The 18,024-nt window shown below is 31.0% G+C and overlaps 1 protein-coding gene across 1 annotated transcript; it reads right to left on the minus strand.

Annotated features, from left to right (window-relative positions):
- Positions 1–1,812: 1,812 nt before the first annotated feature.
- LOC134711848 (uncharacterized) lies at positions 1,813–16,138 on the minus strand. Its single transcript, XM_063572780.1, has 12 exons — positions 15,469–16,138; positions 13,239–13,357; positions 11,830–11,901; positions 10,758–11,189; positions 9,733–10,039; positions 8,967–9,160; positions 8,318–8,521; positions 6,887–7,367; positions 6,459–6,553; positions 5,994–6,162; positions 5,469–5,564; positions 1,813–4,739 (listed from the first exon to the last, which is right to left on the minus strand). The coding sequence occupies exons 1-12, from the start codon at positions 15,809–15,811 to the stop codon at positions 4,165–4,167; spliced, it is 3,087 nt and encodes a 1,028-aa protein (XP_063428850.1). The 5' UTR covers positions 15,812–16,138; the 3' UTR covers positions 1,813–4,164.
- Between the last annotated feature and the right edge of the window lie 1,886 nt (positions 16,139–18,024).

Below are 18,024 nucleotides of genomic sequence, written 5' to 3' on the forward strand. Positions count from 1 at the left end.
ATATAAATGAATATTACAGGTAAAGACACGAAAATATAAGATATGAAATGGATTTATTCATGAAAAATCTTCAAGGAATTTCATGAACACTTTAAGTCTTTACAGCAGTATAGATGAACCATTAACAGAACTTATTATTTTCCTGGTACCACAAAAAACAGAACCATCCCTAATACTCTCTTCAATTAATATTACCATTGTAAATGAAGAATTCCTTTAGTAAGATTTTGAAAATTAAAGAGAATGCAAGTCTGCTTGAATGAAAATATCAGACATGGTAATCAAACAGACAAGGTGTAAGATTGAATAATTAATACAGCATTTGGAAAGAGAAACAATGTGGAGAGTTTCTGCAGTACAAGAAGAAAGAAAGAAAAAAACTGAAAAGACTTATGGAATTCGTCTTCATTCAGATTTAAAAAAAACTGTTTTCTATTGTCCGAAAGAATTGGGTATATGAAAGAAATCTTTATCTTAAGTATTTCCTTCACCACGGTGATGATCCTCAGATGGGTTTAACTATTTGATATTAAAGAAATGGTAACAGCTTTAATAACAAAGCAACCTTATAGTTTGAAAGCAAAGCTGGCAATATTAACAACAGTTACTCTTTGATCAGCACAATCATAAAGTATGGCTATACCATTTACATAAATGTCGAATGTAGTTAAAGTTTCATTTCTTTAACATGTATAATGTTTGTTTCAACATACAACGGTTAAACAGTCGTTTGAATAACTAGTGATCATGGTGACAAATGCATAAGTTCTGTCTCATATAGGTGATTTTTGTCATTTAAAACTTAGTGCAATTTACGATTTATAAATTGGTTGCGTCCGGTGCGCTTTTTCTTTCACTTTTCAAGAAATAAAAGCTAAATTGAGCTGGCTTGGGAACAATAACAGGAAGGCTTTGAAACAATAACAGGAAGGCTTTAAAACAATAACATGAAGGCTTGGAAACATTAACAGGAAGCAAGAGCTAGAAGATCTGTATCTGATCCAGTTATTTTTCTGTTTTAAAAAACTAAGATTTGCATTTTGGTCACATTATAAAGACAGTTTTCTATTTTACTTATAAATGTCTGTTCTTTTTGTCGATAGATAACTGTCCTTTGATTTATACCCAACTTGTTATTCATATATGCACGGCGACCATAAGGGATGCTTAGGTGTTGACATACTACTAACCGAAACAGTGTCAAAAGCAGTTGCATACATGTATATATATATATATAGTTATACTTTCCCAAAACACGACAACCTTATATATCATTAAATGCATACGTCGAAATAAAATGTAACAAACTTCTCCATTTTCTCATGTACATCATCATATAAATACCGATTAAACGCAATGGTATGTCGACACTCAATTTAATTCTATATCAGATAGTTATAACAAACATTATTACTTATAAATAAACGTTATGATCAATGAACGGTAGCTAAGGCTGCCCTGTAATATGCTTGTGATATACAGACATAAACTGTAAGATCTTGTGATTTTAATTGATAATTAAAATATGAATATGAAAATTCCGAAATGTGGTATGATTACAAATGAGAGAACTATTCACTAGAATGAAATTAAGCGGATGTTAGCAAATAAAGGTCACAGCTGACATCTTTCAGAGTGCAGTTCCCTAAAAAAATATTCTTCTAAGTCAGCATTTTTTAAATGTTCTATATCTTTATGTAATGCACAAATATAAAGTAATTCCGATGTCTGGTCATGAATATAAAAAGATTAAGATAGCCTTAATAAACTTCTGCAGTGATTCATTCAAACGCAGGGCGACCATCTGCCATTCTCTGTAACCACCAAAGAAATTCTAATAGGGTCTGGCACACATGGTCTCAGATTTTGATGAAACTTTAACATAAAAGCCAGTACCTTACCTAAAGGCAATAACAGGCAAAAAAAATTTCCAAAATATCCCGGTTGCCATGGAAACCACATGGGTTGATTTTAGCAATAAAAGGTCATATTTTAACTCTTGAAAAATTGAAAAAACGACATTTTGCACTGTTTAATACTTTTTTCATGTATAACATAACCTTTTTTTCTTAATAACATTATATAAATGACCTCTAATCTCTTTAAAATTCACATATGATTCCCATTCACAATTATCAATTATTCTGCTACCAGCTAGTAAAAATATGGTCAAATGGCAAATTTGGATTTCAGTAAAAAACGCGTAAATACAGGATGTTCAAGTGGATTTTTTTCAAAAATGCAGCGTCTCCCAGTTAAAAGTGAGGTATATTTAGAAACCCCCTATTAAGGGCTTTCAAATTATAAAAAAAAATTAATGGGCAAATAATTACAAAAAATATGATAAATGAATGAAAAACACAAGATTTTCAAATTCTGTAAATTGTATTTTTCTACAAGTCAATAAAGATCCAAGTAAATTACATATTTACACAATACAGACATGGCATTAAATTCCTTACAATGTAACAAAATTAATCAGTAAATACTTTCAGTCCAGAAAAATATTTTTGCTTCATGAAATTTAATAAAAATGGTTGCTATGGTTACCGAATTTCCATAATTTTACATTTTTTTGTTGTTCTCAAAATGAGTATGTATTTTTTCATTTTTTTATATTCATATTTGTAATTTAACACAGAGAGAAGAAAGAACTGATTGTGCATATTAGTTTTCAACTGATACAGATCAACAAAATTTGCTATTTATAAAATTGTGGCTAAAATGCTTGTCCATCTTAAATTTTCAAAATCAAGTAAAACACCTTCGAAGTACATGCAAATTTCATTATAATATTAATCTTATATTGGTACAATTAAGGTAATTTAGAAGATAACTGTATTGTATTTTAACCTTTTTATACATAAAACATAGATATTACTGTTGCAAATTGAGTTTACCTAGGCACATGTAGCACATGTAAACAATACAGCTATGTCCATTCTAATGCAATAGTCAATAAAAGTATTGTTTCTGTTTTTTTATTTGTACATAAAGTTGCTTAAACCAAAAATTCCACAAAGCATTGTTGACTTCTTTGGCACCTAACCTTCATAGCAACATCATGACATCATATGAATACTTCCAGTGTAAAACATTAACATTGAATGTTTTACAGCTTTGTTAATGCTTTAAATTAGGATATAAACTGATGAAAAGTAGTTTTAGGGAAACATTTTTTAAAATTTGCTTGTTTTTTTAGGAAAATATAATGTTCAATCCAATATGGCTGCTTCTTGCATCTGTTCAAGAAGAACCTTAGTTATGGTAGATTGTTGAATTTATGCAGAGTGGTAGCAAATAGAAATTCAATGATACAAACAAATTGCGTTAGAATAGTCATGTTAAAAATGCTAATTCGGTTCACTTAAAACTAAAATGCTAACAGTGCCAACAGTGCCAACATGTCTGCACTTTAAGAATAACATTAATTCAACAAGTATATCAAAGACATTGTACATGTATGACAAAACTTTCAAGCAATTCTCATAAGTAAGTTAAAACTGCTATGGTTACAGAAATATCACCTAATCAAGTTTGTACATATTGACAAAAAGAAAAGATGAACCAGTATTCAAATGAATAGTTCATACATTCAAATGTGCAACAAATAAAATATCAAAACAAACATCAGCATCTTTACATTTCACAAATTTCACAAAAACATGTAGCATTATGTTTGAAAAGTCAGATATATCATGATTATATGGCCATATGTTGTTAGGATAATTGGTTCAGAGATTTCAGATCAAAAATGTGATAACTTTAATTTAAATTGCAATACGTATCATGTTTCACTATGTTCAAATTTAATCTTAAATATAACAGAACTTCAGAAGTGTAAGCTCATTTAATTTAGTGCATTTTAAAACTAGGTACTTAACTTATCATATAAATTTCTCTGTACTCTTTATTTATAGCTTATTTTTTTCTAATTTGTATTGAAGTCTTTTAAGTGTTTGTCTTTCCCTTAAATTAAACAGCAATTTATGATCCCCACTTAGACTTGTATTGTGTCTGAAGACTTTTGTCACAAATGATGTGTTTTAAACCTGTTCTGTTGTGACAGAACAAAATTTTGGAAAGTTTTTTTTATTGCTGCTGACGGATATCAAGTGATGGCAAAATCAAATTTATTTTGTATAAAATATCAATAGCACTTGTTTAGTCTTCGATTGTCTCTAAAATCTCTGTTTTCAGTTGTGATCTGACAATTTCAGACTTAGCAGATTTATAGTCATTCTTATCTGTTTTTCTCTGTTGTTGTGCCAATCTAGAAAAAAAACCACTTATCTGCTGGGCAGTTAAGAACTCATCTTTCTTAAACATATATGCACCAGATCTCATATGTTCTGCAGCCGTATAAGGGTCTATTTTGGAGCCAGATTTTTCCCCTTGGTTAAATAAATCTGTCATAAATTCCTTCTGTTTGACACTAAAGAAAATCTTTTTCTTTTTCATTTTCAATGCCAATCCCATTTCTTTGACACTCAAACCTGGAATAGATGCATTTTGTAGTAAGGCAGCTTGCATATCAGGACAATGCTGTACATTATTGGAAAGCTTTTGGGCATACAGTACTTTTGCCTGATCTTTTAATGGGCCTTTCTCCAGCTTGTATTCACAGCTGCCTTGAAGGAGGTGTTGATCAAGACTGATTCGGTTCTTGAACTCCCTGATGCAGCCATCCATGGGACAAATAAATGTCTGCTTTTGCTGTTTTGAAACCTGTTCTGTTCCTAAAAAGAGGATAAATAAAATAAAATATGTTTCAAAAAAAAAAAAACACAGTAAAATTCAAATTTACTACATGTAACCATGCGCAGTTCCAATTGGGCCATTCTCATCAGAAGATTTTTGAAAAAGATTATGCCAGAAGTGGACCAGGAACATAAAAAGGACAAAAATACTAATTATATGAATATTTTTCAACATTGGACAGTCTGATTAACTATAACAAGATTCTGTCTACACCCATAATCCTGTAACCCACAAACAGGGAATTTAAATGATGCATAAGAAGATAACAAGGTTTATTGAATTTTGTGTTGGTTTTCTCCGTTTTGTAACAAATTATAATTATGATCATTATCTTCCAAGTGTGCTTAAGTTTGGATATGTTCCTTACGTCGTAACTACAATCCACTTCCCTTTCATGAATTTGGTGTACCGAATCAGACAATTTAACAGATTTGTTATCACATAAGCAACAGGACGGGTGCCACATATGGAGCAGAATCTGCTTACCCTGATATCACCCCTAGTTTTTGGTGGGGTTTGTGTTGTTTATTCTTTAGTTTTCTATCTTGTGTCATGTGTACTATTATTGTCTATATGTCTTTTTCATTTTTAGCCATGGCATTGTCAGTTCATTTTCGATTTATGAGTTTGACTGTTTCTTTGGTATCTTTCATCCCTGAGCCTCTTTGGTACATGACAGTTAGTAAATGAAATAATTATAAAATTACCTTCAGTAATGAGATCGGTAAAAGGCATCTCTGTCCAGTCATTAAGTACTTTTAACTGCACAGAATTCTTTGATAATTTTAAAGTCACAAGCTTTCCTGAAATGAAAATTGAATTTATTTTTATGACACTATGATATAAAATTACCTGAAGTTTTATAGCATACATTCTAGTCTAAGAATTTGTGGCCTTTTTTTTTTTTTATCAAAAGGCTCTATTTATTATCTGGCTGACATTAAATGGTGGGCATTCTAAGTACAAAATGAAGTATGCAATAAAATTGAGAATGGAAATGGGGAATGTGTCAAAGAGACAACAACCCGACCATAGAAAAAAAACCAGCGCAAGGTCACCAACAGGTCTTCACTGTAGCGAGAAATTCCTGCACCCGGAGGCGTCCTTCAGCTGGCCCCTAAACCAATATATACTAGTTCAGTAAATTATTTTCAGTGGTCGTGTTATGTTTAAAACAATATGTTATTGGTAATCTTTTTTTTCTTTCTTTAGGTTGAATATAAAAGTAATACCTTCACCAATATTGTATGCCTGCCACATCCTCAAATGACTATTTTCAAATCTAAAGTTGTAAAAACTTGTAATATTGGTGATGGTATCTTTATTCTTGGTGACATCTAAATCATGGATTGTGTCCACAACCTTCACCCTGTAAGGTTGTCCTGGTACTTTATCAAGTGCCTACAAAAGATTGGATACTAAATGAATTCAATAGAAACAATATAAAACAAGACCTGCTGTTATATCCCTGATTTTTAATAGGTACCCATCAAGATTCAAAGATTAGGTGTATAAAGCATAAATATGAATATTATTGAATCCACTTAAGGCAACTGTATTGCAGATCCACATAATAATACATTTTTAATTAATTCCAGGAAAAAATGCATTTTTAAACTTGCAAATTCTTGAAAATTTCAGTGAATAGAAGAATGTTCTTTTACAAACTTGTAAGGTTTTACAAAAGAAAAACAAACCTTTTTCATATCATAGGCTGTTGTTACATCTCTGCCTTCATTGATGTATCTTTTAATTGCAAACTTGGCATGAGCTGCCTTCCTGTCACAAGGACCTGTAATAGTAATTTTAAGACTTTAATGTACTTTCTTGTTTTACTTAATGTATTTTATTCGTAAGGTTTAATTAAGTTAGATTTTCTTATGTGTCATAGGGCTGTCTTATTACAAACAACCTCTTAGGAGCATGTATCATTCACCTGGCATCTATGCATATTACCAATTTCTAGTTGCAAGGGTCATAGTCAAATCAAAAGATTAGTTCAATTTTAAAAAGAGGACATCCTAAGAGCCACAATAAACAAGTTTAGTTCCAATTAGCAACTTAGTTTCATAAAAGATTTTTGAAAATCATCCCTTCTCTTAGATTAAATATTTTTTTAAATTACCTTTTCCATTTTGAGCTTCGCTGAAGTTGTATGTGGAAAGTTTGGAACCTATTTCATGAGGTAAAGTTAATAATGTCAAAGTGCTCTTATAACAACCAGCATTATCACTGAAGATAGATATTTCTTTTAAATTGGGAATAGCTGCCTCTAAATCTTTCACAACATCACAAATAACTGCAGTAGTTGTTGGTGCATCCTGTGAAGTTTGATTGTTAAATATGTGAATATGAGAAAAGCTGCACATCTTTGTTTCCAGTTTTACCAATGATACTGACACATGCCAGTTAATTCCCCTTTTAGCGAACCAATCCATTTGGCCCTCCCGATATCTTCTTGGCAAAAATTTCATTGCCCAATCACAAGTAATGATGACATCATTAACATTCATTTCTTTAGCTATATCTGTTCTGGCAAGTTCTTGATTTTTAGACCTTAACAGATGTTTTTGTAGTTCTTTAATTCCTTCAACAGCCTTCTCAACCTAAAATAATTGAAAATTTGTTTTAAAATGGTAAATTAAAGTAATAATATCAAGCAAGTAAATAACTGCTGGCATGGAAACAACAGACAAATATAGAATAACAATACATTGTCTCGAAATATCAATGTTATTTGTACAATGCATAGAAACAGGTAGAAAGCAAGGCTGTGTCGAGCATTTCTACCTGTTTCAAGCTGAGTACAAATAACTTTTATATTTCGAGACAATTTATGGTTATTCTTTATATACTGCAGCTCTTATAACTGTTCTAAATGAAGTATTTAGGGTAAAAATCATTGTTTTTTTTAATTTGGAGTGGACGACATTAATTTTTTTCAAACCTGTATGCTTTATTAACGTCATAAATAAAACTGTATGGAACGGCATTGTCAACGTCATAAACAAGGTAATATACGGTCAGTGACTGTATGTACAGTAAATGCAATTTGACTGCTAAAATAGCACAGCTGTAGTATATAATATTATAACATTTTCTTAATTTGTTGTCATTAATAAATGAAATTCATATTACTACTACAGGGTCTTTCTTAATGAAAAAGTTCATGCACTGCCCTGAAATTCGTATGTAAACTATGTTCATAGAATATCCCTTAAGTTTGCCAAATTTGAGTGTAGTTTTTACTGGTTTGGATAAATATTTGCCATTTTTCTTAAATAAGTAATATTTTGATTCTCAATCATTTGGGAAATATTGATGATTATTTTTAAATATATGAGATGGATTGATACGCAGGTAGGACAGAGGCCTGGTATTTCTATACCAACACACAAAGCATGGCAGAAGGGACACACATGGAACTAATCTTAAAATTTTTTAAACAGTTTTCAGGTATTGATGTTGATTTTGATTTATTTTCCTTTCCTGCTGTTAAACTTTGTTCATAAATAACTTAGCATAACATATGGTTTAAAAAAAAATTGAATTTTACCTTAAACATTATCGCATCTTTGTTAACCATCTCCTTACTTTCTGCCACACTAATCACCTTCTCTAAAACTTCTTTAATTTCTAAGCAACTTTTGCATCGTTGGTCATGCGAATGGGAACATGCAAGCTGTAACTGATTCCCTGGAATGCTGAGACCATAAGCCATGCAGTGGTCTTGAATATTTGTTTGTCTAGCCAAATGTACCTATAGATTATTGAAAATAAGGTATTAAAACATGAGTCAAATGAGAGCCTGAAATCACCAGTAATTTCAATTTTAACTAAGGATTTTCTCTATTTTGTTCTAACCACTCTAGTTATTAGATAGATGTATAAGTCAAAACCTGCATTTTACCCCTATGTTCTCCATGTTTTTGATTGGTCAAAACTTTTATTAACTAGATACCCTATAAAGAAACATTCAGATTAAATCCAGATGATTTTGGCAAAGTTAAGTTTCAGAGAGGAAGATTTTTGAAAAAGTCAAAAACTTTCACAAAAAAGGTACAAAATTGTGATTTCAAGGACAGCTACTTCCTAGGGGGTCAATTGATAATGTTGATCATCTACCTAATTGCAGATTTTATATTTTTATTTCTTACACACTCAGTCTGATTCATATATGTGGCATTATGCAAAAGGGCAATTACCTTAAAGTCTGCTTTCAGGTATCTCTTTGATTCTATCAATTGCTTTTTTAATTCTTCTTCTTTCCAGGTGTCTAAAAATTCCTCTAAAATTTGGAATGCACGGGATCCTTCCATAACATAGTTATCAAGGCCCTCAACACTTGTTCGAACAGAGGCAGCACATTCTGTAAGAATCCTATAAAGAGTGCTTTTACCTATTAAAAACAAAGCATGAGAGACAACTTTACAAATCATCAAGTTTATATTCTGGAGTACAAATACTTAAAACATAATAAGCTAAATTATATAATTAAACCAATGCATGTGATGGGAGATTAAATTATATCCTGAAAAATTTACTGGTTGCTGATTTCTAACAGCCATCATTTTGAACTTAGTACCTTACAAAAAATGTGATATTCTTCGTTACCTATTTAAACATACATGTATTATACAGTATAGAATTTATAGTGCAACATTCTTATTAAGTAAACTACATTATAAATTGGATAGAGATTTTCTCAAAAGTAAGACCACATCTTCTTATAATACATTGATTGATTCTATAGACCTCTGACTTTGTTTTAGGTTAATTTCATATAGAGCAGTCCATATTTAACATATTGACCTGGTAAAAATCCATAATTGATAAATTAACATGCATATATATCTTAAAATGACCCTTCATGACTGCCAAGATGAAGAACAGGAATAAAACCATGTTCATTGATAATTTGTATTTTGTAGAAATTTGAAAATCTTCCATTTTTATGATATAATTATTTACCAAGGGGAGAAATGTTATCTTCTTCACATAGCTGATAGTACTGGTTTATCAATGCGCTGGATGATAAACTTCTAATTACATTTGGAATGGTTACTACTTCGCCTGTTTCTAGTTTCAGTGTCTTTTGGCCATACGGTAAATCTTTAATCACATGACTAGATGTAACAAAGTCTATAAAATGCTCTAAGCTATCAATGTTGATCTTCACTCTTTTTTCTGCGAGTTCTTTAACTGGTAGACCAACCCCAACATTTGCAGTATGCTTTTTGGCTTCATAATACCTCCAAGCAGTCAAACCAGGTATAAACTATAATATAAAAGTACATTGATATCAATCATGTGTGTCTATTACATAGAAACATGGAATACTTAACCATTGGTTATGATATGTTCTCTGATTTATCATAACTGAATATTTAAACCAAATATCAATTAATTGAAATAATCAAATGGTTATTATAGGATTAAACAGATTTTTCCAGAGGTGATTGATGTGTAAACCGGGGCAATTAACTCACAAACTGAATAAAAGTCTGAAGGACTTTTATGTTTCAGACTTTTAGGTTGAGTTTGTGAGTAATAGTTACTTATTTTATTTATTTTTTTTTGTTTTTACATTTTTGAAGCTTTAATAGTGTATTTATTATATTTCTTGTTTTGTTATATATGCATTAGATTAGAAACAAATGACAATTAATCTCAATTTGCTCAATATCCAAGTATCCCTGCACGGATGTGTATCACGCATGAATAGATTACGAAAGTAGTTTCGGAAACATAACTTTAGTTGATTTCTCTATTATTCCATCAATTGTAGTAAGAAGAATAAGAATGTGACATTATAGAAGATAAAGAGATAGGTTAAATTCATTCTTTCATTTAAATTGTATTTCAAGACTGAACCATAAGATCATGAAGGTATTTGTATTGTTATCAAATTCACAAATAATGATTAAATATATATAAAACAAATTCAGAGAGAGTGATCAAAAACCTGAATTTAGTAGTCAACTAAGGTTAATTACATTCTGTGCTTCTTCAAAAGACATCCTTTCAACAATTATGGAGAGCACCTGTCTTCTAAATTGCCAGCTTCCAGCATTCAGGTAAATATCCTTCATTATTTGGTTGCATGGCCCCTGTTGCTCTTCTTCTTGCTGTTGAACAGAGTTAAACAAAAAATTGCCGTCATTGGGGGAAATGGTCTCAGCTACTGCATTAAAACACTGCCTTGTTTTGTCCATGTATCTCCTTACAGTTCTTTTACTTGATTCCGAGAGCAGATTGGTTAATCTCTTGACAGGACTGACATTACAAATGGAGAGGAAATTATTCAAACTTTCAAGTCTTGAAAATTGAACAACAGAGGCATCAGACACCTGACTTAATGTCATTTCTGTTTCAGACGTTTGACTTTGAGAATTTGTCTCTACTTGATCTAAAATTTGAGAAGAAATCTGAAAAGAAATTAAAGATATGTTTAAACATGTGTAATGATTATTTTTAAAACATTATGTTTGTTCATGTAAATCTTAGTTAACTAGGAAAGAAGAGAATGTAAGCGTCACAGAGCATCATAAAAAACTAGGAACCATTGTGAAAATACTGAAATTATTTCATTGTATAATGTCATAATTTTCATGATTTGGAGCCATCTACCTATGATTTGATGGACACATATATATATGTGTACTGGCTCCGCTAACAAAAATTTGCTAGTAAACTCAATTTGAAAACATCAAATCCATGATTGATGGCTCCAAATCTTTGAATTCAATACAGCCAAGGCTCCGTGTTGAAGGCCGTACTTTAACCTATAATGGTTTACTTTTTAAATTGTTATTTGGATGGAGAGTTGTCTCATTGGCAATCACACCACATCTTCCTATATCTATCTCATAATTTGATATCTTGATAATCTTTTATCTTCTAAAGTTTATGAGATATCTTATAAACTTTTCTATATCAAATATCTCATGAAATATATAAAATATATTATACAAGATACCTTAAATATTTTTACAAGATATCTTATAATGTCAAGTTTATGAGATATCTTATAAATTTTATAAAACAATTTTGTATAGTAATTCTTACCCTCTTTCTTTTAGGCGGTGGTATTTCTGCTTCTGCAATCTTGTTCTTTGTTTTTGTCTCCAAAGTGTTCATCTGAATTAAACGAATTTTTAAGAATATTTTAAACAAGACACTAATTGAAATTGAAACAATAATTAATTCTGGGATACACAACAACAAAAAACAAAACATAAAACAACCTACATGTATCTTAGAGGCCTTAGTAATACATCCATGGATGGGTTAGGGTTCAGCTGAGATATGTTTTCTACACAAAATGTAGATATTTACAATCACCCTCAATCATGCATGTGCAGAAGTGGTTATGCAGACTAATTTGGAACTTTAAAGTTTTGATATTTTTTTATTTAAAGACTTTCTTATTCTTGTCATAGTGAAACTACATATGAGTACAAGGAGAATCCCATACATACATGACATAAACAATAAACTCACTATTGACTATTGAGTATATATGTGTACAGGGGATTATATATATATATACATGTATAATATGAATAGACATACAGAAATAAAGCATCGCTTCAGGTTAAAGTTTTTGGTCAAGGTAGTTTTTGAAGAAGTTGAAGTCCAATCAACTTGAAACTTAGTACACATGTTCCCCATGATATGATCTTTATAATTTTAATGCCAAATTATAGTTTTGACCCCAAATTCATGGTCCACTGAACATAGAAAATGATATTGCAAAGTCCATGCCTATTTTTGGGGTGGAACGCTAACATGTTTAACCCTGCCACATTATTTATTTATGTGCCTGTTCCAAGTCAGGAGCCTGTAATTCAGTGTTTGTTTATGTGTTACATATTTTTTTCTTGTTCATTTTTTTACATAAATAAGGCCGTTAGTTTTCTCGTTTGAATTGTTTTACATTGTCTTATCGGGGCCTTTTATAGCTGACTATATGCGGTATGGGCTTTGCTCATTTTTGAAGGCCGTACAGTGACCTATAATTGTTTATGTTTGTGTCATTTTGGTCTTTTGTGGATAGTTGTCTCATTGGCAATCATACCACATCTTCTTTTATTTGCTTACAGAAATTGATATATTTTGTAATTGAGCTGCTATATTGCATGATGATGAATTGTAGATTATCTTGAAGTTCATTCACTTCACTGTTTATTGTTGAAATAACCGCCCCTTGGATAAAAAAACCAGTTTGCTCTATATATTTACTTGTACTTAAAGGTTTTAGATAATCTGCTGATACTTTGTATGTAATTCTGCTATGAAGAATTAAAGATCAAGTTCTGATTTCAATCTGCATTGCTGGTCACTTTATTTGAAACTATAACATGATGTACATTTGTAAGGAAGAATCAACCCGCCTAAGTTTCAATTCTGGAAAATGATTGACTATTGACAACTCAGGGTCTTCAAATAATGTAGTGTTATCATTCAAATTTTACCTGCAAATGTGTCTGCTCTGCTGCAGTTCCAGTTTCAAGGTTGTCAAAACACGGACCACTATAATTCATGTAATTTGTGGGAGCCTTGATGATTTGTTCACGACAAAGTCTACAAATTGCTGAAAATAAATAAACATCATTAACATGATAAACACTGAAATCACATTTATATACATGTCATATATAAAAGTTCAATTGTGTTGGATATGAGAGAAAAATATCGACCGAAGTGTCATTTTTACAGCATGCATACAAACCCTCTGTTCTTTTACAGTACAACTACAATACAAAAAGGATTGACAGAAAAACAATGTGACTGGACTTCAATGGCCTTCTATAACGACAGAAGGAATCCATGACAAATCGCCCTACGCCTTATCGCCCCACACCTTATCGCCCTAAGCCTTATCGCCCCACACCTTATCGCCCTACGCCTTATCGCCCCACTTTTCAATATCTTGCCCAACCATCTAAAAAATTTTCCAACTTTATTTTTATCTTAGTCGGGCAAGTTAGTAGCTACCTAAAATTAATTATTAATCTAGAATTAACTTTTTTCATTAGTTTAAACATATTTATTTATAGTGGATTGGGAAACAAATTTTGCAACTAAAAAAAAACTTTTTTCATTAACAATTAAATGAAATAGAAATTAGCCCTTTTCACAAGTGGGGCGATTGGTTACGCTTGAGCTTCCAATAGAAATATTCAAAATGTGAGATTTTTTTCTTTTTATTAAATCTTATTCAAAAATTTATCATAATAAATTTCTTGAGTTTTCTATGTTGTGTTGTGTGAACTATTGTTGTTAGTCTGTCTTTTTCATTTTAACCATGGCGTTTTATGGTTTATTTTCAATCCATGAGTTTGACTGTCCCTCTGATATTTTTTGTCCCTTTTTGATAGCACCAGCCCCCAATTGGCCTTATTAGGCTATGATTACTAGCCTCCTGTTTTATAATTTAATGTCATTCAATTTGATTCAATCCATAAATTATGGCAAGAAATGAAAAATAAACCATTACCCCAGAGATTTTAATATCTGAAATATCAAAAATTTAATTATTGAAAAAAAAAGTTCAATATGACATCCATAACACGCTTTTTGTAGAGACGCTCCTGGCTAGCTTTTAAATAATATTAAGTATAATTATTGATATTATGAAATAATGGAATATGCAATATTTGTTTTAGATGAGATCAAATTAAAAGGCTTTACAAACAAGTGTTTAACCCCGCCACATTATTCTTGTATGTGCCTGCCCCAAGTCAGGAGCCTGTAATTCATCTCCTTTTTATAAGAACAAAATAAGAACATTTCTTGTTCATAGCATGAAATAGATTGTCATATAACATATTATTAATTTAAATAGATTTATTCATCATACATAGCACTTAATTTTCATTTTAACCTATATATGAAGACCTGAAATATTCTATCCTACACAGGTACATGTATATAGTCCATCAAGTAATTCCCAAAACTTCTGATTTTAAACTTTAAAAAAGGGGGTAAAAGGTTATTTTTGTGTACATGTAACTTGTTTTGCCATTTTTTATTTTTATACGTGCAGCTGTGAAAAAGGTTTGTTATTCACCGTGTTTGTTGAAATCTATAAAAAGATAAATGTGCAAGAAATTTTTGATGTACGTTCATCATGACATTGAATTTTTTATTTCGAGTTTTTCTGTGCAGATACCCTCTTTATTCCCCTCTTTAAACATAATTTTCATATTTACTCTGGGACAGGACAATTATTTTCATGTTTTTCTTCATGTAGTCTATGATTATAATCCTATAATATGTAGACTCTCTATAATATATAGCAGTAAGTGTTGTGGAGAAGAAACTTGGAAACAGATTCTTTTTTATAAAGGGCTGCCAGAAAACCAATTATTTAACTGGGAACAGGGAGGCGATCATGTTTTTTTTTGTCTCTGAAAAACAGATTTTGAATCTGAAGTGTGGGGAAAAATTATACTCTGGTCAGTAAAGGAAGAAAAAAGTATTCTGAGAGAGGGTTATAGCCATATAAGAAAAAAATTAGGTTACTTTTATATCTGGTAGAAGTGTGTTTTAGGAAGCGGCATGCCAATATTTTGTACAAATTTCTTTTCTTTTTTTCATTCCCTACTTGCTGACCAGATTATTTTTTTCTCTCACATTTGTAATCAAAGTTATTATTTCATTTTGTTGATTCAATTAGTGATAACTATAGTATATACTAACGTGTCCCAACAGGAATAAAAACACCTGTATTCCTGGCAATAGTGGTATGCATCTCCACACTGATATGGCGGTCACCAGCTTTTGAAGAGGTGTGGCAGCAAATCAATGGATTGATTGCAAAAATACCACATGTCTGCCTTTTTCTTCTTCTTTTCAAATTCTCTGCACATATTTCTTTGTGTGTTTGGCAAATTGTTAGCTTGTCTGTGTAACCAGATTGCAACAAGGTCAAAGAACACTCGGACAAAATACATATTTTTTCTTGGTTGGATAAGGATTTCAATGAAATAATAACATCATTACAAGTATTATCCTGCTTCAAATATTCATTCAAAGTACACATGGTTATATCTACCCATCAGACAATATTTCAAAGGCAATTTGTGATTTTCCCTCCATTTAACTTTCTATTGTTGTAAGCCTGCTACAAAAGAGCTCCTCAAAGGGAGGTAATTTGGTGGGCCCAATAACCAAAAATATGACAACAAACCACTCATTTTTTACCATAGTTACAATGATTTTTTTTAGTAGGGATGCATTTGCCCATAAAAGTTTCTTTTATTTATTATTAACATTATATTGCTCAATTAAAATATATTGATGATTGACTGTGAAATGGCTGGCTTTTCTTGAAATTTGAAAATAAAAATAGCTGATGAAGACTTCTTTCTTGAGGGAAAATCATGTAGAAATTAATGTTTTCTCATTTTTTGCCAGAATTTTTCTTTATTCCATAATAAGTTGTAGTAGATATTGATAGTGAGCTGCTTTTTTGTGTCCAACATGTAAACAGCAACAGTAATTTCTGCAAATTGGATCTCAGGTCATTAGTCCACATTTTGACATGTTCAGACTCTGTTACCATGGAAACGACAAAACATATAATTTTTGTGTAACATAATTTTTTTCTCATCTTAGTCTACTAAACACAATAACATCAAATTTGTGGCATTTTGGTCTGGTGTGTGCCATTGGATTTTGGTGGTTACAGAGAATTGCTCTTAAGGAGTTATTTCCCTTTATAGTCAATTTTTATTTTTTTTGTAAATTTTTATAATCTTTTACCTAAATCTTCTCTGAAACTACTAAGATGAATTTAACCAAAGTTGTACACAATCATCATAAGGGTATCTAGTTGTGTCAGATGACCCTGCCTGCAAACCAAGATGGCCAACATGGCTAAAAATAGTTTATAGGGTAAAATGCAGTTTTTGGCTCATATTTTTGAAACCAAAGCATTTGAGCAAATATGCTAGGGATTGAATAGTTCATTTGGTCAAGATCTATCTGCCCTGAAATTTTCAGACCATTCAGGCAACCCGTTGTTGGGTTGCTGCCCCTGAATTGGTAATTTTAAGAAAATTTTGCATCTTTTGGTTATTATCTTGAATATTATTAAAGATAGAGATAAACTGTAAACAGCAAAGTTAGACCTACAAATAAGCCAACATGACCAAAATGGTCAATTGACCCCTTAAGGAGTTATTGCCATTTATAGTCAATTTTTAACAATTTGCATAAATTTTGTAAATGTTTACAAAATATTTTCCATTGAAACAACTGGTCCAAGTTCATTACAGATAGAAATAATTGTAAGCATCAAGAATGTTCAGTAAAGTAAGATCTACAAACACATCACCATCACCAAAACACAATTTTGTCATGAATCCATCTGTGTCCTTTGTTTAATATGCACATAGACCAAGGTGAGCTTCTAGTGTATTGTTCTTGAGAAAATTATGCCACCAGACAAAAACTATTTTCATCTTTATATTTTATACAGAACAATCAAAGAGCTTGGTAAACATTGGTCACTTGATGTCAGTAATTTGTCCCAGAAACTTTGAACTCTAAATGTATACCTCATACAGTATAAAAGATATTTCATATCTTTATGATGACTAAATGTCATTCTTTCAAAGGCACACCTGTCTATCTGCATTTTAGATAAAATGGTAATAATTTAAAAGATCATGCCAACAGAGTGCATATAAAAATTCGAAAACTTCTAGTTAAATATTGTGTATATAGCGTAAACTATGATTTGTCTTTATTCACTAAATGTTTCACTAAATAAAAAAAACACACAGAAATCTGCACCTTGCTCCAACATAAAAATGTGTAACCTTTAGCACTGATAGATCTCAATATGTTCATGAATATGAATAGCAATTGTCATGATCTGATCATGTGATGTGAAGTTTGAGGATTTTTTTTTATTGTTTAGACCCCCTATGCTGATCCCAACAAAAGTCCTTCAGTGAAGCTCTTATCAATCATATGAAATGTTATTCAAGGTTTAACTTTTAAAGTTTGGTATTTTGAAAGATATCACTATTTATTACATTCATAACCTGAAGTAAATTTTGGCTCATAATCTGGCCTGGCTGCAAAAATAAAAAATTCTGAAATTTCAGATATGAAATACACATCAATTATGTTGATCCTATCTCAAATTGTTTAAGAGTTGTTTGAGGACAATCAATAATTGTGTGAATCTATATATCAAAATTCAAAGCCAAATGATATAGTTACTAAAAGTCTATACATTGCTGC

This window comes from Mytilus trossulus, chromosome 3 (assembly GCF_036588685.1).
Source record: "Mytilus trossulus isolate FHL-02 chromosome 3, PNRI_Mtr1.1.1.hap1, whole genome shotgun sequence".
Taxonomy (NCBI): domain Eukaryota; kingdom Metazoa; phylum Mollusca; class Bivalvia; order Mytilida; family Mytilidae; genus Mytilus; species Mytilus trossulus.

What these genes read in the sequence shown, in the direction of transcription:
- LOC134711848 (XM_063572780.1), bottom strand. Translation starts at nt 15,811, where the DNA reads ATGTGTACTTTGAATGAATATTTGAAGCAGGATAATACTTGTAATGAT. An exon ending in CAGAGCAGACACATTTGCAG is followed by an intron (nt 11,902 to 13,238) that starts GTAAAATTTGAA and finishes CGTTTAATTCAG; the next exon opens with ATGAACACTTTGGAGACAAA. An exon ending in CTTTTGAAGAAGCACAGAAT is followed by an intron (nt 10,040 to 10,757) that starts GTAATTAACCTT and finishes TTTATATTATAG; the next exon opens with TTTATACCTGGTTTGACTGC.